We start from the raw sequence: 26,824 nt of genomic DNA, 5'->3' as shown, positions 1-26,824 counted from the left end.
TAATATTTAAAAACAACTTGTCATATTAATATGATAAAAATAAAGAAAATAATTCCTTAACAACTTCATATAAATCATGCTTGTTTTCTACAAATCACAAAACAGGTAGTTAACCGATTCCTGTTTTCTAAAACAGTAAAGAGACTTATTATGTCGTAAATGAAATGCTGCCATTTATCGCAGTTAATAATATTTATTTATGAGTAACAGTTGTTATTTCTAATAAGACTTCATTCAATGAAAGTTTGAAATAACGTAAAAGAAGATGAAATTTTTTGCTGTCCTTTGTCCACTATTTCTCACTTTCATTATGATCGCACGTTTTTGTCTTTAAGAGACAAATAAATTCATGAGAGTGAGAAGTTGTTTTGAAATCTACGCTTACGGGAACAATTGCTATGAAATTTTATTACTCAAATGGCAGCCATTCATCACAATAACTTAAAAAAAAATTTTAAAAAAAAGAACACTTATGTTTTATTATTATTATTTCCCTTATATCCAATTATTATTTCCCTGAAATTTGACACTCCGTTTAAAGTTTGATCTAGAGAAAGACCATACAATAATAAGTAATACCATTTAGCAGGAATTTATTTTATTTCATCACAAAATGAAAATTAGCATTATTTTCCCTCATTTTGATGCATCTAATAATGACCTGTTTAAAATGACCCTATTCATAAAAATCGTCAAAACATGGCAAAATTAGTTTTACCTTGACTACTACTTTTCCAGCCTTAATAATAAATTTCTAAAACTGATACAATTATTTTTTGGAAAGTGAGGACTGATTTTTTAAACTGCATGAATCGTCATGGATTTTCAACAAAAACAGTTTTCATTTTTCCTTACATGTTCTTTATATGTTCTACGTGTAATATTTTTTTAAACATTTGTACTAACGTTCTACAAGCTTTTGTATGCTTGAGTTATTGAACTGCATGGCCTATTAGGATAACCAGTCTTAAAATTATAGCCAATCTTTCACCTCCTCGTTCGTGGCTGAATTTTGAGAAACTAATAAAAATACTCAATGTCAAATCTCGGATTGTATTATAGGCAGTCAATTCGTTCCCACCCTTAAGATCTGATTCAATTTCAGGTTTGAATAGCAAAATATGATCTAGTATTCTCATTCAATGACAAACTTTCAGACAAAAATGAACCTCCGGATGCCTCGTATGGTCAAAAATCGAATCACTTGCCGAATTTCAAATTTAAGTGGACAGGTCAACTGTCTTAAACATTTTAAACTGACAGCAAAGCACGTTACAACAATACCAATGCAAATGCCGACGTTTAACGAGCAAGGTTTGTGGGGAGTTTAGTGAGCATTGTATGGCTTATAAGCTAATCTGATTCAGACTTTAGTTTCCGAAAAGCTTATGTATTTTATTTTATAACCGTCATTGAACAGCCTAGTCAATTTTGAGTTCACGATTACTAATATTCCACACCGTAGCCTTATAATTTTTAACCCAACCCAAATGACAAGGGAATTCCTAGATCAAGTATTGGTAGAAACCTGTCTTCGGGGAGAACTTTTTGGTGGATCTAGGCCGCATTTGCGTTACAGAGAGAGGATAACCACGAAAACCTCCCGCGGTTTAGCCTCATGGCAAGGGTACTCTAACCCATAATCCGTCTACCACTGATGATATTTTTCGTCAGCATTGTGGTCGGTGCGAGCCGGGTGCGGAATTCGCATCGACAAGCTATCGGATTCGAACCCGGGTTACCTCATTGGAGGTGGGAGCTCTGTCGTCACTGCCCGGCTTACGTGTTTATAAGACAGCATTGTTTCGAAGATTCAAAAGGATGAGGTATTTTTTGAGCTTCGTAGACTAAGTGAAAACCAACGTGCATAAAGCACAAATCAAGGACAGAAGTGGACATACTATAGTTTCGGTTCTAAAAACAAGAACCTTCTTCAGTGTCTAAACAAGAAAAAAAAACTTTCATCTTTCGTGATTTTTGTGTTTGTGTGTATATTTAGACACTAAGGAAGGTTCTTTATTTGAGAAAACTGAAATTATAGTATGTCCATTTCTGTACTTGATTTCTGCATTATTCACGTTGTTTTTTCACTTTAAATTCGAATATTGAAGCTTCCAAGAGTATTAAAAAAATATTTGTCTCAGTCGAACAACAAGAACCATCCTCAGTGTCTAAACAAGAAGAAAGAAACTTTCTTTGGCGACACTGAGGAAGATTTTTTTTATTTAAGAGAACCGAAACTATAGTATGTTCATTTCTGTGGTTGATTTGTGCTTTATCCAAGTTGCTTTTCGAGCATCGTTGCTTCTGAGGGTAAAAAAAAAAGGCTGTATCATTTTAATTACTTACCAATCTCCCAGCTTCATAATTATGCTTTAGCAATAGAGTTTTGAGATCACTTCGTTTTCTAAACCGATCATCCATAAATTCCTTTGATTTTTGATAGCCGAAATTGATATTGTCACTGCAACCGCCCCATTCCCACCGTTCTTCCGTGGAAATCTGGGGTGGAGGTGGAAGAGCAGCAGGTGGACTGCTTCTCTCGCAGGAGCAATCCAATAATTGTCCATAACTACAAGCCTGTGTGATGGAGAATATAATGCCTGCAGCAGTGATAGCGTTTACAAATCCTGTTTCTCTGGTATCTGAAGTAAAAGAAAGTGATGTTATCGAAGAGTATTAAGCGATGTTTTAGTTCAGTTAAAATAATAAGATATAAATAGATGGTATAGTAAACATGTTTAGTCAATTCTATGATACACTACAAATTCTAAAATGGTATAATAAATTATATTTTATTACTTATTTGAAGAAGTTGGTGAAAAAGAAACAGTTATTTGTTTGCGTTTTAAAAAAAATTAAAAAAAACAGCCATTGAAGGAGTAGATATATCTNATTACAGCAAGCTCATAATAGATTTTATTTATACTGAATGAAATTAAATTAAACTTTAGAATATTCTATATCGCCTTATGTTTCCTAAATTGTGCAAATTGACGCCTTAATGAGTTTAAGAAAACCGACTTTAAAATGTGTAGATATGTCTTTTTCATTTTTAAAATTAGCTTCTAAATTATATTTTATGTATTAGTTTTATATTTACATTTTGTACATGAACACTTTGTTGACCGGCAATTTTGCACAGAAATTATTAATCGTAAATTGTATTTGAATATTTAAATAAAGTAAAACATTCCAAATTAACTCCAATAGACATTATGTATACTGAATGAAATGAAATTAAATTTTGGAATATTCTATGTCGTCTTGGCTTTCGTAAATTTAAATAAATAATTCAATTGCAATGACGAGTTATCTCGTCAGCAGTCAACAATGTATTCAAATTGACGCTTTAATGAATTTAAGAAAACCGAATTTAGAATGTGTGAATATGGCTTTTTCATTTTTAAAATTAGCTTCTAAATTATATTTTATAATGTAATAGCTTTATATTTAAAGTACTCGTATTAAGCAAAAAGAATATATTAATTGACGTCTTAATGCATTCAAGAAAATCAGTTTTAGATTTAATCGAAAATAATACGATTTGAGCCATAATTTAAATTTTTTGACTCCTTTAAAATTGAAAAGAATCAAATTACTTATACTTACATTACATTTGCTTACGTAAAATACCCTTAATCGAGAAACAAATATGTTACATCTGGTGCATAAAAAAAAGTCGTATCATTTAAAGTTTTGAAGGGAAAATTATCAATAAAATTGTTTCATTTCTTAAAAAATTAAAGAAAATTTGAGGAAAGCAACAATTTTTTGAATAATTTAATAGGAATCATAATGTTGATGTACAGTTCACTTCAGCTATTTATGGTTTTGTCACTCAAAATTTTGACATTTCCGATTCTGATCTTCGCCATTTTGACATTGCTGTTGCTTTATTCTTTTCTTCTTTTTTTTTTTTTTNTTTTTTTTTTTTTTTTTTTTTTTTTTTTTTTTTTTTTTTTTTTTTGATCGTCACTTTGTACGGAAATCAAATTGATATAATTAGAAGAGACTTAAACTGCAATAAATGGTAATTAAGTTAACGACATTAATGACTTTGATATAAACAGACAAAAAGCTAATGTTTAAATTTATGTTATGTTCTTTGATTAAATGACAACTTTCATACTTGATATCTTAATCAGATTATAGTTATAAGTAATGTTGTATATAACTTACAAAAAGCATTCAACTTTAGTATTTCTTTGAAGAAAAATCCATTGCATGCTGGCTAGCTATAAAAACTGTGCGAGTTTTTATTCATTTGTTCAAATCAAAACTTCTGTTCAAATATTTAATAAAAGTAAGCAAATTGCCTAAAAACACTTAAACTGACTAAACCAATACTTCATTGTTTAACTTAGTAGAATATTGATGTTTTTGTAAATTAGCTTTGAAGTTAATAGATTGGCAATCGCAAATAAACCTTATTCCTTGATTTTATTTCCAACCTGCAAGTTTTCTACTTTTAAAAATTATTCATGGACAGTTTGTTTTCAAATACACGTCGTTAACACTCTAATTGCTACCTAGTGCTTTCATTCACTGATATAAGAGAGATTTAAAGACTTGAGAAAATAAATTGCTGCATAGTAAAATTACGCTAAAAAATACATTTCCGCGAGAAATCTCAATTGGCGATATTTAAAGGCTTAAGAAAATAAATCAATGTTGCATAGTAAAATAACACTAAAAAAAATTATTTCCGTGATGAATCTTAATTTTTTTCAAAGGTGTCGTTTAGAACTTTCTTCCCAAGCACTGTATTAACTGTGATGTTATACTTATCCGAATTAGGGGCTGAAAAAGTATTCCGAATCTGGCATAAAATCTAATACCGAATCTAGTGTTCGTGCTTACTTTAAAAAGTGTAGTTAAATCGAAACACTAATAATTGGGAAAGATTAAAGCAAGCTCAGATTGCCTTTCCTCTGTTCAAAAATTATTTTAGCCAATTTATGCGTGCCTTCGAAAACCCTCAGATGACAACGGTAGATAGTTTACTTGAAAGTTTGTCACACTCTCAAAATTAAAACTTTCACTTTTCGCAATTCAGCCATCCTTGAGCTATATTTCGTTAATTTTGAGAATCATTTCGTCATAAAATCGTGTGATTTCTGACGAATTGAGCACTATGAAATATATGACAAAAATGTTTCCTCAACTCGAAACCTCATCGCTATGCATTTAAGGAGATTTTTTAACTGTAATGACGAGTGAAGACTAGACGATCAAAACTAAAGTGACGAAGTATGTTGTATGATGGTCAAGGAGCAGGCCACGTATCAGGAGGATTCCGGGTTTGAATCCCTCTTTGGGCATGGGTATAATTTTTCTTTCTGTTCAACATGTCTTTCTTGTGGTGTTGTAAGGGGACATTAATCCAGCTATATAGTGCCCACGATAATGGGATTATTAGAAAAGTTCGATACACAAGACATTACGAGGCTTTTTTTTCCTTGGAAAATAAAAGAATAACAATATATATATTTTTTATTATTGACGGAATTTGTTTCCCGTTAGAAGTGATGATAGTCATTTCGTCACTTCGACAAAATATTCGCTCAGAGCATATATCAGGAAACAATTTCGTCAAAAATGAAAAAAATTCTACGAATTTTGAGCTAAACTGAAAAATTTCACAGATAAAACCAAATCAATCAATCAAAAAACAAGCTATGTTTCATTACAAAAGCATTTCGCTTAAAAAACAAGCACATTTTTAGTAATATATTTGCACTAATTCTTACAAGCAATTGTTATTTTGCTTATTTTATATAATTTTGTGCATGATAATTACAGTCCTGTATTTAGAAATGTATTTGGTATACAACAACACCAAAAATGAAGTCAAATATACACTAAAATTTTCCACAGTGTAATTAATATATATAAATAACTGTTTTCAAGCTTTTTTTTTCTAATCATGAGTAAAAAGAGTATTTTTGTGTATTTATAATTTATTAATGTGAAATAAGTTACAAATTTGACTTGATTCTTTTTTTAAAAAAAAGCATACATTAAAATATTAAAAGGTTATTTTTTGTACCTCTTAAAAGTACTTTCTTCAAGGATCTTTTAGCTGTGGTGCAATTCCATTTTCTAAATCGAAACTGATATTGACATTCTTGTACTCCAATTTTCGATCCTTCAGTGATAGCTGTCACAACTTCTGGTTCTTTTTTACATATCTGTGCTTGCTTCCCTCTCATACGACGCGTTTTCCGGCATATGCGGCCCGGATCTAGCACAAGATGGCGACCCATTGCCCTACAAGAACGAAAAAATAACAGTGTAAATATTGTCTTTTCTCAATAAATACCAACTATTTATCATTACACCCAAAGAGAAAGGTTATGTAAATACTTCTTGGTCGAGAAAAAAAATGGTAAGGTTAGGTAAATGGTAAAGGGTGGAGCAAAATTATGGTTAGATACTAGTTTTCTTTTACTTTCTTTATTTTTTTCGACTTTCCATTGAATAAATTTTACTTACTTTTGTAACCTTTTTGTTAAACAAGCTTAGAAAAGAGAGCCAGACGACTATAGATGTTTCTTTTTCTTAATTTTTCTCATTGTAAAACCATTATTTCTTATATTTTCAGTACTTTTGAAAGTGGCATAATATTTGTACTGTTTTATCACATGATCGTGGAGAAAAACAAATTAGTGTGTGTGAGTTTAATCAGTTTTTTTTTAATTTCTCCTATACTTCTTGTGATGATATAGTAATAAATGAAATAAAAACATTTAAACTATGCGAATTTACTTAAGTAATTAAATTTGAAAGGCCTAACCGTATTCGTCCAAGTGAGGTGTTTTAAAATGCTGATATCAAACTAGTTAATTTGATGGTTAGATAAAGTTGGCGACGAATTAAATAAACGAAAGTATTAAATAAACGAAAGTATAAAATAAACGAAAGTGTAAAATAAACTAAAGTATAAAATAAAGATATTTTGGTAAAAGAAATACAACGAGAGATTATTTTAAAGGCATGAAGGAAAAAAATAATGAATAAAAAGTTGTAAAAATGTGGAAAAGAACTAGAAATCGGTACCGTTTTATTATACCATTTTTACTAAATTATTCTTTTGGTCTCAAAGCTCCGAGTACTCCAGTTACTTTCTCTCATTTTGTTTGTTGTTTTGCTTCGAGATTTTAGTTTATAACACCGTTCAATTGGAATTGCGCTTCAAGAAGAAGAAGACCTTCCGTACCTTCACATGTGATCTATGACGTCAGCGAGAACTAATCTTTATCAGCAAAATGGCGTATTAAAGTTAAGCTAAGTTTCTCTATATAAGTTGGAATGTTAATTAACGATAATTTAATTAAATACAGTGCAGTATCATGCATCAAATTTGTTGAAATATAATTTTTTCTCGTCCTTGTCTCTTACTTAACTTAAATTTATTATTTGTTTATGTATTTTGCAGTAACCATGATATATTTTTGTTTTGTGTACGTGGCAACTTCGATGCATAATTAGTATGTTTAAGTTCCCCATGGCTTCGTGCCTATCTTTGTGTTAAGTAAGAAATATATAGTGAAAGAATTGAAATCTTTGGGAAAAAATCTTTGTTTAAGAATATAGACTGTGTCATTTAAGGGAATTGATACTTGAAGGGCTTGGCTCACTCGAAATAGAATGGGAAGAACAGTTGCTAACGTAAGCAAATGCCACGTTTCAACAACCAATCAGGATCGAGATACCCACTCTACGTCACTTGCAGGTATCAGGACATAATAGCATAGTAACGCAGTGTAGCCATTGATCTGACTTAACATTCGAAAGTTATAGCTTTTATGAACCTAATACTTCAAAAATTGGAGAACGACTGAGAGAAAATCATTTTTTGTAGCCTGCTTGTGTTTGATAAAATACAGTTAATCGCTCTTGCTACCACTTTATTCCATTCTATAAAATTAGTTATGCTACTATATACTAATTGCACTGATTATCTAAATGAAGAAAAAAAGATTTTATTTAAATTTAACTTCTTATTGTGCCGAGATCAATCACATTAATATGAAATTTATAATCTCAAACCTATTTCAGTTGAGGAATGAGAAATGTTTTAATTAATTTCTATTTATCCAAGATGAAGTGAAGAAGTTGTAAGTGGAACAACAGTGAGATACCTGCAAGTGACGTAATATGGATATCTCAATCCTGATTGGTTGCTGAAGCGTGGTATTATTTTTCTTACTTTGGAAGCTGCTCTTTCCATTCTATTTAGAATAAGACAAGTCCCATAAGTATCAATTGACATAAGTGACACATTCTATATTAGTTCGCGAAGATTTCGATTCTTTCTTTCACTCTATATATCTTACTTAACACAAAGACTTAAATAAGAAATCTTAACATAAGTGTTGAGATTTTTATTTAGCACTACATGACAAGAAGCCATGTAGAACAAAAACAAACTAATTATGCATCGAAGTTGCCAGGCATACAAAACAAACATATATCAAGGTTACAAAAAAATATACACAGTCGGACTTTTATTTAACGAACTTCCATTTTGCAAATTTCTCTATTTTGCGATTTTTTTCGAGGAACCAAAAACATTTTGGAAATTTCTTCTTAAAATAACTTCCATATAGCGAAGTTAATTTTCTATTTAACGAACTTTTCTTTGAGATCCACTTTCCCTATTTCCCAAAATATTTCAAAACATTTTAAACTTGTTAACGCATTTTATAGGGGGAATGACATCTTGAATTGATTTTCGAACCCACATAACTTTTAGAGAAACCAGTAAAACCCCTTTCCCTTTTTGTTTGCATTTCAAACTAAAAACTTAGACAAAATTAAGGGATTTTATCAGTAACAATTAAACTTAAGAACGCATGTGGTAATGTATGTTTGAAATTAGTTTTTTAATAAATGCAGCTATAATTTTAAACATAAATTTAGCTTTTTTTTAGTTGAAAATGTGTGGAGAGTGATAGGGTAACACTAGATAATGTTTTGCTCTATTCTTGCTTCCCATGCAGATTTCTTTTATGGTTAAGATTTATAAAATAAATAGTAAATACTAATTTACATGATAAAAGAGTATAAATTGCTATTTTAATTATGTTTAGTGCTTATGATTTTGAAACCTGTTTTGTTTAGTTTAAGTATTTCAAAAGGTGATTTTCTATTTAACGAGTTTTCCATATAACGAACTTATTATCGGGTTTTAGCGACTTCGTTAAATAGAGGTCCCACTGAAACAAATACTAAATCTAAATTAAGTAAAAGACGAGAATTATATTTTAACAAATTCATTGTCCGATGTGGAGTTTTATTTAATTAACATTAATTATAATCCAAACTATCTAAATTTTTTAATGCTTTCACTTGGCGACGCGGGTGTAAATCTTTTGGCGGAATGATTCAATTTCCTGCGTCTAGAATGATCGAAAACAATATTTAGTAACATCGACAGCATCGCTTCCGCTTACAAAAACGCCCACACATAGTAAAAGCCTCGTCCGTCTATTGTCTCAATTAAAGTTTTTTGTTTTTTTATTTTGTGAAAGGCCTTCGAGCGAATTATGTTTGTGTCACGGCGCGTGTGATTTCTTATCACAAATAACGTCGGGTATTTCCCCTTATTCCTAAATAAAATGAAACAGGTAGATTTTTTTTGTTTACTAAATTGGAGTTTTAATTGATCGAAACTCTGTACGTAAAATAAAGGCAATAAAAATGGTTATTACCATTAAAGTTATTGAAATTACGATTATACTTAATTTGTTACCAGTGGCATGCAGAAAAGGAGGCAATGGTTCCAAGCATCCAACCAAGGTTACAGCCAACCGGAGACTAAGACACTAAAACTAGAAATCTATTTCTATTTTTATTGTATTAATTTTTTACTCGGTAGATATTTAACTTAAGAAAATATTTTACGATGAGTAAAATATAATTTGCAATCAAATTTAATGATGATGTTTTATGTCATTAAAATTTAAATATTTTTTTAAGGAAAATTAAGACTATAATGAAATTTTCACCATAGAGTATAATTTCCTCAATTATTTAAATAAAAGTGAATTTAAAATATGGGTTTAGATTTTTATAAACATAGTATATGGTTCATTTGTTCCCCCCTCCCCCATTAGTTACAATATTACACTTTTTTGGGAGAATCTATTAAAGAAAATTTGCTCGAACATGCACTGCCCGCCACTGTTTATTCGAGAAAACATAAGTAGTCAGTCATTCAAAAAATTACGCAAGCTCCAAACGAGGGAGAGGGTTTGTAATTTGCTGTTATTTATTTACTATTGTTATAATTATAATTATTATGATTTTAATTATTATAATTATTATAATTATTATAATAACAATAATTATTATTATTATAATAAGAGAGAAAATCTCCTATTATAAGAAATAAGGGAGGCAGATTGTCAATTTTAAAAAGGCATCAAGACGGACAATTTTAACCATAGCCTTACTTGGACTCGTTAGGCAGGGGGGAAAATTTCAGGCTGATGATAAAAACTTTCTTTCAATTATTCTTAGATTAAAAATAGAGATTTAAAAAGATACAACTTTAAAAAGATAAAGATTTAAAAAGAGATCTTTTAAAAAGCAGATATTTAATTATATATTTGATCCAATTACATAGATTAAAAAATGTTAATTGTTAAGCAGAGGCAATCTAGATACGAGTCTTAAGAGTTAAGATTTTCATTGCAAATTCTTTTTCATCTCTATTAGTGATTTAAAATTTAAAGTATTGATAAAGTGAGTTCAGGCAAACCTAAGAGTAATTCACGAAGTTTCAATTGCTGAAAAGAAATTTTCAAAATATCAAAATGAAAACAAATTATGTGAGGATAACTTAAGATTCCAGAATGGAGAAGTTCTCTTCAGATAATTTGCTTGCATTCTGAAATTTTTTATCAGCAATTGAAACTTTATGGCATACTCTAGGTTTGTATGAACTTACTTTTTCTAAACTAGAATTTTGAATTAGTTATAGAGATAAAACAGAATTTGTGATCAAAATTTTCTCTTGTGGTATAGCGTCTTCTTGAGGCACTGAGCTCTCATTGTGAAGTATTGATGTTTAATCCACCGTTGCTGCTTAATCCTTGGCCAGTAAAGGCAGTCAGTTTATAAAGCATCATGCCGTTGGTCGCGGTATTGTGGAGCCTAAACCAACATAACTTTTTGGGCCAATAATGGGCTGTTACGGGAACGCTTAATATTTTTTTTCAAATTAGAAATATTAAATATTATAATCCCAAAATAAGCAATCCCAAACATTGAGTCGTATATTTTCGCACATTTCGGCCTTACAGATTTTTAGAAGACTCTCCAACATCTAACATAATTAAATCTCGGGCTCAGATAGGCTTGGTCTCAAAAAACTCTTGCGGATCACGGATGGACTTGGACCTCAAAAAACTAAGTCTAAATTATACCGTAGTGCCCTAAAACGTTCGCTTTCCAACCGTTCGAATCTCAGCAATGGCTGGTTGATGCTAATTACGTGCCCGGCTCGCCCCGGCCACAGTTGCTGACGTAAAATAACCTCATGGGTTAGAATCCCCTTGCTGATTGGCTAACAGTGGGATGTTTTCACGATTTCTCTCAGTTAGTTCCATCAAAAAGTTCTCCACGAAGGCTAGTTTCTCCCGATATTTAATTTAGAAGTTCCCTTGCCTAGAAGTTGGATTGGGAGCAGAATTACAAGCCTATGGAGTTGAACATTGGTAGTTGTAAACCCAAAATTGATTGGGTCGGCTGCTCAACGGCAATAATAAAAAAATAATAGCTTCCCAGATAAATTTCTTTTTTGTTGAGTTCGTTAAATTTGATGTAATACTGCCGTATTTGGTATTTGTATCTCTATTAATCTATTAATATTTCTTTTTTAAATTTCTAGTTTTATTTCTACCAAAAGTATTTCTAGAGGTTTGGGGATACTGCTCATAACAACATTTTTCTTTATAATTTACATGATTATACTTCATAAAAATTTCCTCTGATATTAGCATATTCAAGCTAAATATAAATGTTTGACAAAGGATAAAAATAGATTTCTAAATACCAAATTGAAGTTTTCTTAATCTTTCCTTGAGGGGGGAAAAACTATTTTTGTAATCACCAATAAAATTCAGCGCAACCAAATAAATTATAAAAACTGCATTTCTTTCTCGAATTGTGCTAAGAATTAAGTCGTTATTATATGCAAAAATTCAAGTATTATAGCTAATCAATCACGAACACTTTTTAATTTACATGCATATGCTGCATAAAAATTTCCCCTAATAATATGGATACACTCAAGCTGAATATAAATGTTTAACAAAAGATAAAAATAGATTTCTAAATACCAGATTAAAGTTTTCTTAATCCTTCCTTGAGTGGAAAGAAAACTATTTTTGGGAATCACTAATCAAATTCAACGCAACCAATTAAATTATAAAAACTGCGTTTCTTTCCCGAATTGTGTTAAGAATTGCATAGTTATTACACCCATAAATTATTCTTCCGAATCAAGTATTATACCTAGTCAATTACGAACAGGCTCAGAACACGCGAAGACACCATTTTAGGTCAATAACTACTTACTGAGGTTCTTTATGTTTTATTGCTCATTCATAGAACAGAACAAAAACATGCTGGAATCGAACTTTCCCACCTATACCGAAAATGAGCCATAAAATTTTTATATTATAAACAAAGGTTCGCAAAGTGAACTGTGAGAGTAACCTTTTAAAAGCTTATAAATGGTCTGTAGCAAGTACGAAATCGTTTTACCGTCTGCTTCAGTTTATGCTCTTCTCTTAAGCAGGTGCATTTTACGATTTTTCTCAAAAGATCTCTCGGCACGGAAGGTTGGATAATAGAATTATTTGTTCTAGAAAGTGTAATTACATGAAACATATGGAACTGAACTGACAATTTTTTCTAGAAATTAGTAGCTAATGTTTCTAAGGATATGTATTAGAAAAAAAAATTAACTAAAATAGTGGATCTTCATTCCTTTCAATCAATTTGACAATATATTTTTTAAAACAGTAGAGAACTTCATCTAGATTTACATCTAGAATCTACATCTAAAACTACTATTTGTTGTAGAAAGTGTAATTGCATGAAGCATATGGAACTGAACTGACTATTTTTTCTAGAAATTAGTAGCTAATTTTTCTAAGGATATGTGTGTGAGAACAAAAAATTAGTTAAATTATTGAGTCTTCATTCTTTTAAATCAATTCGACAGTGTATTTCTAAAAACGGTAGAGAACTACATCTAGATTTACTTCTAGAATCTGCATCTAGAACTACTATTTGTTCTAGAAAGTGTAATTACATGAAACATATGGAGCTGAACTGACAATTTTTTCTAGAAATTAGTAGCTAATGTTCCTAAGGATATGTCTTAAAACAAACAATTAATTAAAATATTGCGTCTTCAATTCAATCAATCAATTATACAATATATTTTTAAAAACGGTGGAGAATTGCAAACTAAAATTAACAGATTTTCAGTTAATTTTTCCAATTTCTTAAGTAACTCAACCTAGCTTAACAGTAACAAAGGGGCGAATTACGTGAGCCTCTGAATTATTTAGAAGTAGCGGGGAATAAAAGACCCCATGAATTGNATAAATATATATAAGACTACCACTTGAAAGTATTTACCATTATCAGGACCAAGTTGGTAACTCTGCATTTATTGTTGAAATGCACAAATTTAAAAGCGTTGTATATAACAAAGAGTCGCATAAATGTTGCAACAAACTTCTAAGAAAGTTAGGGCACATCATCAGGATTAAAACTGCATAAAAAAGTAAGTCTTGAAATGTCCTCACACTGTGCTAAGGGCGCTTCCCGTTCATGAACTATTTCTTCCTGTGCTTTTGAACAGGTCATAATAAGAAAACCACACATAAGAAAGCACGGCTTCATTCCAGGGCATGGGTCTCATGCAATTTTAATCCCGATTGAGGGCTTTAACTCTCTTTTGCGTGACCCCCTGTTATGTATAATGTTTTTAAACTTGCAAAAAAAAATAGACTAAAATGTCATTTTGAAAAAAATTTTAGTTTTAGGAGCAAAACTCATTTAAAATCCAAACACCCGAATTAAGCAAGATCAGGCATTTATATGAATGCAACAAAATCTTTGTTTCCCGGCGTTATCTACCCTACGTAGAAATTAACATGTACGTTAAAGTGCCAAAGAACTTGTCTCATCTCTCAACCTTTCACGTTAAAGTGCCAAAAAACTTGTCTCATTTCTAAACCTTTTACGTTAAAGTGCCAAAAAACTTGTCTCATTTCTCAAATTTTTTAAGTAATCTTCAAACTATCTAGATATTCGGCACACTACTAGGCACTCGTTATAGGAAAAATAATATTTTTTCTGGAATAACAGCAATGCTTAAATTAATGTTCTTTATTTTTCACTATCTAAGCAATAGAGTCCCCACAACCAAACAATCAACATATTATCTGATTAAATCAATCATTCATTAATCTAAAAATTTTATAATACAAGAAATCAGAAGGTTTAAAATATTATTATAGCTAAGCAAATTAACCTAATGCCGTCTATTTATTTTTAATATCAAAAGAATCAAGTCATTCAACCATTAAACAATCAACAGATTAGAATGAGAGAAACGAACAAGTGAAGTTTAATGATTCGGAAACCGTTAATGCGTACATTAGCTACATGAATTGCGGAAAACAATTGATTCCGCACTTTAACGGATTTAATTAGTAACCCTAGTTAATCTAAGATTAGTTCCGTACACTGTAAAAATTTTCATTCTAAATTTATGGTAAAATAACTAGCAGCAGTCCGTCCATCCGATTAACCGCAAAGTTTAAGGTAAAGAACATTTTTTTCCTTTATGATTTTAAAACCATTTACAAAGAGAATGGTTATAAAACCATGAATACAAAACTATACGGTTTTTTAATCATTTACAACTAGAATTTTTCAAAAACGTAAAACAAAAATTAATATTTAACTAACTAGACATAGGAGCTCGGCTTTTCGTAAGGTAATGGGCACTGGAGAGTGACGGATACTGGAATAGTTAATCTGAGATTAGCTACATAAGGAGCAGATTAAGGGCTTTCGATTTTCAGTGGTAATATTAATGCGTTGAAATTAATTCAATTTGTTTAAATTCTGTTATATTTCTCTTCAAATGTGTTTAAATTTTTTTTTCTTGCTTTGTTTAAAATACAGGTTTTCCTTAAAAACTAACTTCGAACAAGCTATCTGTTATGCCATAATAGTAGGCAGCCAAATCAATATATCTTTTATTTTTATGGAAAAAATAGGCAGAAATTAAATATATTAATTTATATTTAGCAAGTTGCGATGAAAATAATCTTACGAAGGTGCCATTCTAAGATGAAAGAGCTCATAAAATTTTTGCCCGGGAGAAAATTTCCAGCATGACAATTTCTGAATAGAACAAATGTAATAATAAAAAATATCCAAGAATTGGACTATTTAAAATTACCAGCGAATGCGTTCTTGCTAACCGACGATTACAAGCGTGGGAAAAGGTCCAAAAATTAGCGAGTTTTCGATAAAAATATGTAATGTTTATAACGCATCATACTATTGTATTTCTTATTTGGTATTAAACAATCCCTTTCATATTTTTTTAAGGAAATAGAGGCGATGAGCAACCCAACTCACTTTTGTAGAAGATATTTTAATGCAATATGCCTTATGTAACTCAACCAAACTATTTTTTTCGTTTTTTGCAAAATTCTTCAAACTTTCTTCTGTCAATTTCTTCAAACTTTTCTAGGCAGAAGCGTAACAAAAAAGTAAGGTCACAGATGGAAAAAAAAAATATATAACCTTTCCTTAGTCGCTGAAATATTTCTTCTTTTCTATTAATCTCATTTTTCAGCAAAAATTGCTTTATATTTTAGAAGAAAAAAAGAATTTTATTTCTAAAATAAAATGGAGATTATATTTTTAAAAAAAGTAGAAGAGAATAACTTAAAAGCTGTCGGAAGTTATTAGGCGGTTTTCAAATATGGGTCATATAAACAGTGAAAACATCCTTCTAAAGGTGTTTTATTATTATCTATTTATTTTGATGTCCTTATTACTCAAACAACACTCTTGATAAAAGTATTGCAGAAATAAAATTTTACTTATTATGATTGGAGGGTTAAGAATTAACTATTTCTCAACATTATGGTTAACGCTACTAAAGATGAACGATGTTTTGAGAAAAAATAATCTTTGATATACTATTGAACAGGCATATTAAAAATCAACAATTTTCCTTAAACTATTTCGTGTATGTTTTAAGTTTTATAGATACTGTACAATGAATTAATAAAAGAGTTTAATAAAAATTAAATAGCTATGTTTTGTTTATTTGTAATTTTATTTTGTAATATTTACGTAAAATATAGTGGTTTTGAAAATGTTTTGAGCTTTTATTCGTTTTTAATTCATTTCTTATTATGTATTCATAATAATGAAATTAGCAAATTTTATGAAAATTTTATTAGAGAAAGATTTGAAATTTTTAAAAATTGGAGTGCAGAAAATTGTGAAAAATCTACTGTTCATAATACAATTTATGTATTTTTCTTTTAAAAAAAATTTAAAAAACAAAAAAATTTCTTAACTATCGCTTTGGTGTTTTATAAAAGGTTAGATTTAATAATGATTAAAAAAATTGTATAGTTCAGATTTAGAGTAAAGGAGAAAGTGCAAAGAATGAAACACAAATTATGAAGCTTTATTTTATGATATTATTGACGATGTTAAGCAAAATGTTTAACCCAAGCAGTACTTAAAATCCAACTACACCGTATTATTACATTTAAAAAAGTTTATCTAAATGTAATAAGTTTAATGAAAAGTAAGAGTTAATCTAGATAAATAGTGAACAGAAATATTCAAATAAACGTTTTTATGAAATTCTGATTATCGGTACCATTTTAAACTTTTAGATTTTGAGCTTATATAGATTTTGAGCTTGGCGCTAGCACTTATATAACGTATGTACTATAGGTGCATTCTGTTTGTATGTTTCAAAGGCTGGAACATCTTACAAATTTATGTAAATTATTATTAAAAAACTTCTATAGAAAATATTAGGGTAGATTTAGTCATAAATTTAATATTAAACAACAAAACTTACAATTTAGAAAAGGATGTGATGATAAAAACACGTTAAATTAGATTTAAGGTAAGAAAAGAAGATAAAAATTTTGTCATGTAGAAGTTCCTAACAATTTTTTCAGAGAAACACATTAAAATATAAATCAGAAAAGAAGAGAATTCTGATAAATAGATGTTTCTAAAAATTTTATGTAGTAAAATAAAGTTCAGAAAGGAAAAGAAGAGATGTGATTTAATTGTTCCAAATAATTTTATATCGAAGCACATTAAAATAAGAATCTGAAAGGATAAAAACTTCGTTATACGGACGTTTCTAAAAATTTTAAATTGAAGTACTTTAAAATAAAGTCGTAAAGGGAAAGAATATTTCCATGTAGAATTCCCAACAATTATGTATAGAATCACATTAAAATAAAAATTAGAAAGAAATGGAACTTTATTATATAGAAGTTTCTAAAAAGAATTATAGATAAGATTAAGGCAATTTTAGAAAGGGAAAGAAGTTTGCGATGTAGATGTCCCTAACAATTTCATCAAGAAGCATTTTAAAATAGAGTTCGGAAAGGAGAAGAATTCTTCCATGTAGATGTTCTGAACAATTTTGTATAGAATCATATGAAAATAAAAATCAAAAAGGAAAAGAACTTTGCTATTTGGATGTGTCTGAAAATTTCATATAGAAGCATGTTAAAAGAAAGTTTAGAAAGGGAAAAAGAAAAGAAGTTTGCCATGTAGATGTTCCGAACAATTTTGCATAGCATCACACGAAAATAAAAATTAGAAAGGAAAAGAACTTTGCTATTTGGATGTTTCTGCAAATTTCGTATAGAAACATATTAAAAGAAAGTTTAGAATGGGAAAAAGAAAATAAGTTTGCCATGTAGATGTTCCGAACAATTTTGTATAGAATCACACGAAAATAAAAATCAGAAGGGAAAAGAACTTTGCTATTTGGATGTTTCTGCAAATTTCGTATAGAAACATATTAAAAGAAAGTTTAGAATGGGAAAAAGAAAATAAGTTTGCCATGTAGATGTTCCGAACAATTTTGTATAGAATCACACGAAAATAAAAATCAGAAGGGAAAAGAACTTTGCTATTTGGATGTTTCTGCAAATTTCGTATAGAAACATATTAAAAGAAAGTTTAGAATGGGAAAAAGAAAATAAGTTTGCCATGTAGATGTTCCGAACAATTTTGTATAGAATCACACGAAAATAAAAATCAGAAGGGAAAAGAACTTTGCTATTTGGATGTTTCTGCAAATTTCGTATAGAAACATATTAAAAGAAAGTTTAGAATGGGAAAAAGAAAATAAGTTTGCCATGTAGATGTTCCGAACAATTTTGTATAGAATCACACGAAAATAAAAATCAGAAGGGAAAAGAACTTTGCTATTTGGATGTTTCTGCAAATTTCGTATAGAAACATATTAAAAGAAAGTTTAGAATGGGAAAAAGAAAATAAGTTTGCCATGTAGATGTTCCGAACAATTTTGTATAGAATCACACGAAAATAAAAATCAGAAGGGAAAAGAACTTTGCTATTTGGATGTTTCTGCAAATTTCGTATAGAAACATATTAAAAGAAAGTTTAGAATGGGAAAAAGAAAATAAGTTTGCCATGTAGATGTTCCGAACAATTTTGTATAGAATCACACGAAAATAAAAATCAGAAAGGANATATTTATTATTATTATTATTACCTATGTCAAAATATATTGCAATAAACTTATAACTTACAATAATTACTTTGATTATTGTATACAATAACTGCACAAAAGTTTTAGACGAGTTTCCGATTAATAATAAAACCATCATTTTAAAATTTAAAAATAATTCATTAAAAATTGAGCAAGATATAAGCATTTCAATTAACCCTTTCTTACTGCGCATGCGCAAAAAACATTAAAAGAAATAAAAAAAATTCTGAATTGAATTTGGTAACCTATGAAATAAGTCCGATTTGAATACCTTGAAAATGTGAAAAGTTCTTAATAACTTTCTAAGTAGCTTTTGAACTTTGGTAAAAATGCCCTAACTAAGGGGTTTTCTATAAGTTTAATTGTGTTGTTTTGCCTCGTTTAATTTTATAATTTTTTTTCATTTAATAACAAATTATAATACCTTGCAATGATGGTACGGACAACAATATGCGATGGAATAAGGAAAGAAAAGAAAAAATACTTTAATAGGGGATGGTCTTACATAATGTCAATGAAATTTTTAATAAAACTTAGTTATAGTATAAAATATAATTTGTAGAAAGTCCCTTACCATTCACAACTTTCTTTCAATATTTACTATACTAAAACTACTTAAAAAATTGCTAAAATATTTTTAAATTTTCAAGATATTTAAAGTGAATCTTTTTCACTTGATTTGTTTTAATAAATTTTTTTAGAAAATGTTTTTTTACATTGGTATTTAATGTGCTGAAACAGTGTGGAAATTTTTTTAACAATTTGCTGAAAAAGCTCTAAAACGTAAATAAAAGGCTTACATTATGAATTGCCACTTAATAGGTCTTTCCATTAAAAATAGTTAAAAATGGTAATTTCTTTAAGTAAAATTTATGACTAAAATATAGTTTCAGTAAATGCATAATTCATTTTTAGATTTGTCTCTTACATGGGACGCTGATTAGTATCTAAATTTTGAAGATATTTTTAATCAAAACGAAAAAGCATCAACTCTAACATTGAGGGAAAAATTTTCATTAATATTTCGTACAAAATACTGTTAAAAGTAGATTTGAAATGTTGAACATTTTAAAGTCAATTGCTGCAAAATGGCTTCTTACTTAAAATTCTTCATGTTAAGTTCATTTACAATCTAGTTTTAAGTCAGATAGTGTCGTGATAAGATAATTCAAAATCTAGTGCTATAAAATATATTCCAAATTCTTTCTTGATAAACTATTTTATACTCCTTGAGAAGAAAATAATATGTTACCAAAAATTTTTCAGCATAAGATAATTTGCAATCTATTGCTGTAATATAGTTTATAACTCAAAATGTTTAACATAAGGTATTTTACAATTTATTACTGAATGGAAAAGCGTTAAACTGAAAATATTTTTTTGTTAAGCCAATTTACAATATTTTGCTTTAAATTTTTCAATTGCTTTAAATTTTTCTATTGTTAAAGAATATTTTGTAATTCAAATATTTGATAATTCCTTCAGAAAATGCTTCTAAATGAAAAAGAAAGCATTTTTTTCTACAGAAAACGATTTNAAACAAATAACAACAACTACTAATAACAATAACTAAATGAACAACAACTAAATTCCATTCGTTTAGCATTGCGTCATATGTTGTTCCTACTAAATCGAAGTAGTTGTGTTTTTTTCATATTATACCCAATTTACAATATTTTGTTTTAAATTTTTTTTATGCAAAATTTTATTTAACAAGAATATTTTCAATCTATTGTTAAAGAATATTTTGTAATTCAAATATTTGGTAATTCCTTCAAAAAATGCTTCTAAATGAAAAGTAAAGCATTTTTTTTCTACAGAAAACGATTTTTTTTTTTTAAAAAAAGGAGAAAAACGATTTTTAAAAATTTTTTTCTGGAGAAAACGATTTTAAAAAATCAGCAGTTTTTAGTATATTTACTTTTAATACGCAATTCTGCAACTTTTCTATCACGTAATCAATTAATAATTCTTAAAATGTGAAAAACTTTTTAAGAATTAAACTATTTTGATAGCACATTGTACGAAATTGGAATATCTGTTCAACAGATAAAGTTAAAAAATATTAAAATAATAGTCATTAATTGTAAGTGACAAAATGAATAATTCATCAGAAAGAAAAAAAATTACCGGTTACAATAAAGGTCATAAATAATATTTTCCCCCTTTTTATTCTTTATATCGAAAACAAAGACATATACTGCAGTTTTGCAACAAAATTAAGTGTTGCAGACGTTTTTTTTTTTATTTACAATGGAGTCATTATTCTAACAAAGTCATTTGAAATGCAAACTACTGCTAATCTTTTACCTCAGCTGGTTCAACTGAATCAACATTATTTACGAACGAAAAATCAAGAAAACTCTTCCCATGTGATCAAATAAGCAATTAGGAGTAGTATTGTGGTAAGGAGTGTTACAATGTTACGGGACATTTCGCGATTCATAAAAGTTGCAATCAAACTTGTTGTGTCTGGTGATTTAATACTTTTCTTGCAAATCAAGTTTTGGGGCCCGTTTAAAAAGTGCACGCACAGAAATTTATTAGAAAGATTCAAAATGTTTATTAGGAATACCTCATAATTTTAGTTTTTCAATAGGCTAAGGAACATAATATTTTGCTTATACTGCTTTTTTGTTCTATAATAGGGGTCTGATTTGCTTGTGAATTTTTCGAAATGAGAATTTAATAATTAAAATTGGTTTATTTAATTCACTAAGTAGTTTCTACGCTATTTTAATAGCTAAATGTACTAAAAGGATTATATATACATTGTGCTACGTAGACTAAAGTAAATATAGCACAAATAAAATTTGTCCATATCTGTATTTTATTAATGCTTTATTCACGTGTAGCCAAATGTTCTACGAAAAAAATTCAAAAAAATTAAATTCCTCCGGAACTGCTGGACCGATTTCTCTCAATTTTTGTATTTTGCCATGTAAAATTACTTTTTTTAAAATGATGCAGGAAATGGTATACCTTACAATTTAAAATTTTTCGACTAAGTTATAATTAAATTAATGAAAAATAATAAATATTTACTAAAAATTATTTTTTGCATTATTATTTTGTTTTGTTTTTGCATCTTTTGATAAACAAATTTTATAACTGGGTGAAATTTTTCAATTCGCTTAAAAATTTCTCGAGATATGGCAAAATACGCAAAAAAATAACAATTAATATTAAGGGATCCGAACTGTAGACCGCTATGTTGACCAACCTATTGAGACTATATTTCCCAGATTACGGCTGGCCATTATAGTTTAGAAGTCAGAAATTCAAATTTTTCGGGGGGGAAAGGGATTTTATACAGATAAAATACGTTTTTGTGTCCGATTTCTTATTTTAAAATATCGTTTGCTAGTATCGAACAAGTAAGATTGATTCTCAGAACGTGAGGATTCGATCATTAGATCAAAAGTTATTCAAGGTAGTACGTTTATTTTATTTATTTATTTATTTTGCAGCCCTGTACATTAAGATGTTACTTACCAAAGCAAAATTGACTTAACTTTTTTTGCGCGTGTAATATAATTGTTTTAGTAAAACTCTCGATTTACACTGAAAGGATTTGGGGCCTTGTTGGCTCACGGTATATAGCACTCGCCTCTCAATGAGATGACCAGGGGAAAATTCCAAGTCATGGCTGGTCGATTCAAATTCCATATTTGGCTCGCAGTGACCATGGTGCTAACGCAAAAGATCCTCAGTGGTAGACGGATCATGAGTTATAGGGTCCCTCTGCCGTCAAGTTAACCATGGGAGGTTTTCATGATTTTCCTCTCCATGTTACACAAATGCAGGTAAGTTCTATCAAAAAGTCCTCCACGAAGGAAAATTACCCAATACTTGATCCAGGAGCTCCCTTGTCTTCTGGATTGGGTTCAAAATTGCAAGGCTACGGAGTTGAATATCGGTAGTCATAAACCCAAAGTTGGATCGGCTGTTCAACGACAGTAATAAAATTAAATTAAATTAAAGGATTTGAGACAAGAAAGTGACAAATCACAGTTGTAAAGTTGATATTAGATTGTTTTTGTATAGCATTTCGGCTTCCCATAACTCTAACACCAACACTATTTAAGCTTAACAGCGCAAGCGCGAAAACTTCAAATGGGGTAGAAAATAAGAGTAGCATTATGGTTATACGATATGCAAAATCTCTCTATTGTTTCTGGATACGTTCATTTAGAAGCATTGTTATCTTAAACAATTTATTGAAACAATGACGTTTTCCTCCGAGATCACTCTAATGATCAATGATAAAATGTGTCTTATCATTATATAGCCCCAAACCTCTTATTCTCATTCAACGTGAAAATATTCGAGTGATTATTAAAGTGATTTTAGACGGTTGTAAAGATATTTTTTTTATCAAAAATTTATTTTAAATGCAATAATAATGCAACGAAAGCACAAATGGTATGTATCTGAAATAAAAAGACATAACTTGAACCATTTTATGAATAACGAACCTTTCATGCTTTCCAACAAACAGAAAAGGGAACTCATATTATCTTGCGTAGAATTATAGGAATGTAATTTCCTTATTTTTTTATTTTTCCTTATTAGTTTTTAAATATTTTATTTTGAGACTAATTAATGTTTTTAAATTTATCTTTCGTTTTATTCATTGAATGTGCGATAGATTAAACCTAGTTTCCAATTTTGAAATTTTAAGGATTGTATGTTTTTTTTTTTGTTTTTTTTAACGGAACTTGTTTTGAAGATAACTAGGACTTCAAAAGTGTAAAATTCGCTTACTAAGACTCATATATTTTAATAAACAAAATTTAACAAAAATGTCCTTAAATATAAAATTAAATACGCAATAAGAAAGAGAATTTTCGTTCTTAGCAAGGAGACATCGTTAGACAAGAAATAGGACTGTTATTGAAACTAGCAACGATCTTCGTTATGAAGATAGAAATACAATATACAATTAAAATAGAAATTTTTTTGATATTGTAATTGTTGTTAATTGATTGTGATTTTCTGACAATAATTATTCTTAAGGCATTTATATTTATCATTATTTGTCAAATGAGAAAAGGAAACGTGTAACATTATTTCTGAAAATTGATGACAGGAAAAAAAGATAGTAAAAAGAGAAAGATGGATAAGTGCATTTTCATACCGCTTTTTTTTAACGAAAATAATGATTCTAAAAAGTTTTAAGAAGATCTAAAAAATTAAATGAGAACATAAGGAATATAATAAATAAGAGCATAATAAGCATACGAATAAGAAAAAAATATACAATGCTATTAAAGAACGCAAATAATATACTAAATATCACATGGAAAGAACATCGTTAAAAAACGATTTCTTAACTTTTAAATGATATACAATATGAATATGATAAAAATTTAAAAGACATTGTTTTTAATTGTTTTAACAATTTTTAAAAAAAAATTTGAAATTTTATTTTATTTTTTTTTTGAAATTTTTAAATTAATTTTGGTTTGGGAATTATTCATAGTCCAGAAGTTATTTTATCCTAAAACACTTTTCGTTAATTCCTTAAATTTAACATATACATTATAATTATCATCTTTATTCAATAACTAATTACTGTAATAAAAAATTTACTAAAGATCTGGATCCTTATTTCCAACTAATACTAAGTGTTAGAGAAAAGATAATAATAAAAAATAAGGTGGTTACAGTATTCTCTAGAAAAATAACATTTTTCACGTTTATTTTTTTTAAAAAAATCTCTTAATTCAAAGCTTAATAGTTAAACATTTTAATTACTTTATTTCTCCTTATGATCTGTATCATTTATTAATATAAAACGATATCTAGTAGATTTATTAACAAAAATAACAAAATCATTTAGAACAATAAATACTTTAATTAAAGCAGCTCTTCATTATTAATAGTTTAATTAGAAATAAAAAGAAAATTCTAACCTAATGTTAATTAACAACATTAAACTCAACTTTAAATATAAAATCTCAGTAAAAAAATTAAAAAATATTTGTTTCCAAAATTATTTTTTATGAAATATAACAATCAAAATTATTTTTATTTTAAATTATTTCAACTTTAATTAAAAATTCAATTCTAAATTCTGGATAAAGGAATTGTCACTAGCTAGAATGTCATCGCGTCAAAACACGTCGCACCGGAAGATAAACCGCAACACCATTATACCTTATTATTGCGTCATTATTGTTACACATGTAAATGATACGCACATTACTTACCACCAAAGACCGGTGACATGGAGCATGTATATCATGCATAGCAAGACGCATAGCATCCGCCGGCAGTCCATGGGGAAGACTCCGCTTTGAGTAACGTCTTCGCCTCTTTCTTTTGGATCACGGCCGCTTGCCTCATCCAAAACATCGGTGGGAGGAGAGAGAGGCATCACTTGTTTATAGGGAGCATCCACAAATTGCAAATTGTAGTATGTAGGTTTTTGTTGGAAAGCGTGAAAAGTTAAGTATCAAAATTAGAGCAGTTTACTAATTAGAGGTGGGGAAATATTTAATGAAATATTAATGTTATTTTGATGTGATAAAAATGTTTTTAAAAAAAGTATTTTTACAATATATCGTGAATACAATGTCTCGCAATAAATAACAAATACTATAATATATCGTGAATATTGCTGATAACTTTAATTTTTGTTACATTGCGATCATTATTGTCTGAGAATTGAATGCGATAATATTGCGAGTATTATCAATTATGACAATATTGGGAATATTATCTATAACTATACTGATTGTGCGCAATAATATCATGATCATTATTGACTATTCTTGTTTACAGTTTTTTCATTTAAAAAATTGTGAAAAGTTTATCATCAAAAGTATACTAATGAGTAGTAATGAGTAGTATACTAATTGGAGGTTTAAATATACCGTGATATTAATATTATTTCGACGTGATAACAATATTTTAAGAAATATTTTTACAATATATCATGATTACTATGTTTTACCATAAATATCGAATAAGAATATTTTATTTAATTTTATAACCGTCGTTGAACAGCCAACCCAATTTTGGGTTTACGACTACTAATGTTCAACTCCGTGGCCTTGTAATTTTGAGCCCAATCCAGAAGACAAGGAAACGCTTAGATCAGTACCCCCAGAGGCATGATTTGTCATGGGAGCATGGAGGACTTAGTGACTCAACAGATCTAACTTGCATCAGTCACCATTTACTGCACGGGGAGTCTTCGGCTGGCGGGTATTGAGCCCACGACCTCTTGGACATGGGCCCAGTGCCCTACCAACCAGGCTATCCCGGCCTTCGAATATGAATTTGCAATATTTTACCAAAAAAAAAAAGTTCATAATCATTATTGACAACGATATATATTGAATACGATAAAATTTCACGCATTATCGATAGCTATAATTATTTAATACTACAATATCGTAATTATTATAGATTGAGATTAGTATTGAGTGCGATAAGATTGCGTGTATCTAATGTGATATTATCAAGATCATTATCGACGTCGATATATTTTGAATACTGTAGTATTACGAGTATTACAGATAAGTATAATCATCGACTGCGATAACATCCCGATTTTTATAAAAATGGTTATTATTGAATGCAAACATTTTGCGAGTATAAATATTGTCAATGATAATTCTGAGACCTTTATCAATAACTATAGTTATTGATTACGATATTTTCACGATCTACACTTTCTTGATTACAATCAACTCTCAAACATAATATTATCGTGACTGTTACTGTGTCAATTAGTCTAATAAGGTGACAAAAACACTGCATCGATATTTCTTGGCGATATATCGCGATATTAGATTCTGATACTCAACAGACAAGAATTGATATGATAAAGTGGCAAAAAATCAAATTAGTAAGGGGGATTGATATTCATTGATCAAAGACTAATAACCTCATTCAGATATTAAAATGCTTATTAAGCATTTTTTTAGACATGTGACAATAGATTTCACATTGTGTCATTAAGTATTA

General features: G+C 29.0%; 1 protein-coding gene across 2 annotated transcripts in view; it reads right to left on the bottom strand.

Annotated features, from left to right (window-relative positions):
* Window positions 1-25,197, bottom strand: part of LOC107438387 (Wnt oncogene analog 6) — a 28,758-nt gene extending 3,561 nt beyond the window's left edge. The window contains exons 1-3 of one of the 2 annotated variants that reach the window (XM_016050671.4): window positions 25,051-25,197; window positions 6,053-6,273; window positions 2,350-2,645 (exon numbers count right to left, since the gene is read on the bottom strand). In XM_016050671.4, coding sequence (XP_015906157.1) covers window positions 2,350-2,645; window positions 6,053-6,273; window positions 25,051-25,052 — 519 coding nt within the window. In that variant the 5' untranslated portion in view covers window positions 25,053-25,197. The remainder of the gene's footprint in view (window positions 1-2,349; window positions 2,646-6,052; window positions 6,274-25,050) is intronic. The other variant, XM_016050670.4, reaches the window with a different exon arrangement.
* Window positions 25,198-26,824: the final 1,627 nt, after the last annotated feature.

The sequence above is a fragment of the Parasteatoda tepidariorum genome, chromosome 7 (assembly GCF_043381705.1).
Source record: "Parasteatoda tepidariorum isolate YZ-2023 chromosome 7, CAS_Ptep_4.0, whole genome shotgun sequence".
Lineage (NCBI taxonomy): Eukaryota > Metazoa > Arthropoda > Arachnida > Araneae > Theridiidae > Parasteatoda > Parasteatoda tepidariorum.
This window is presented reverse-complemented; position numbering and strand designations above follow the sequence as displayed.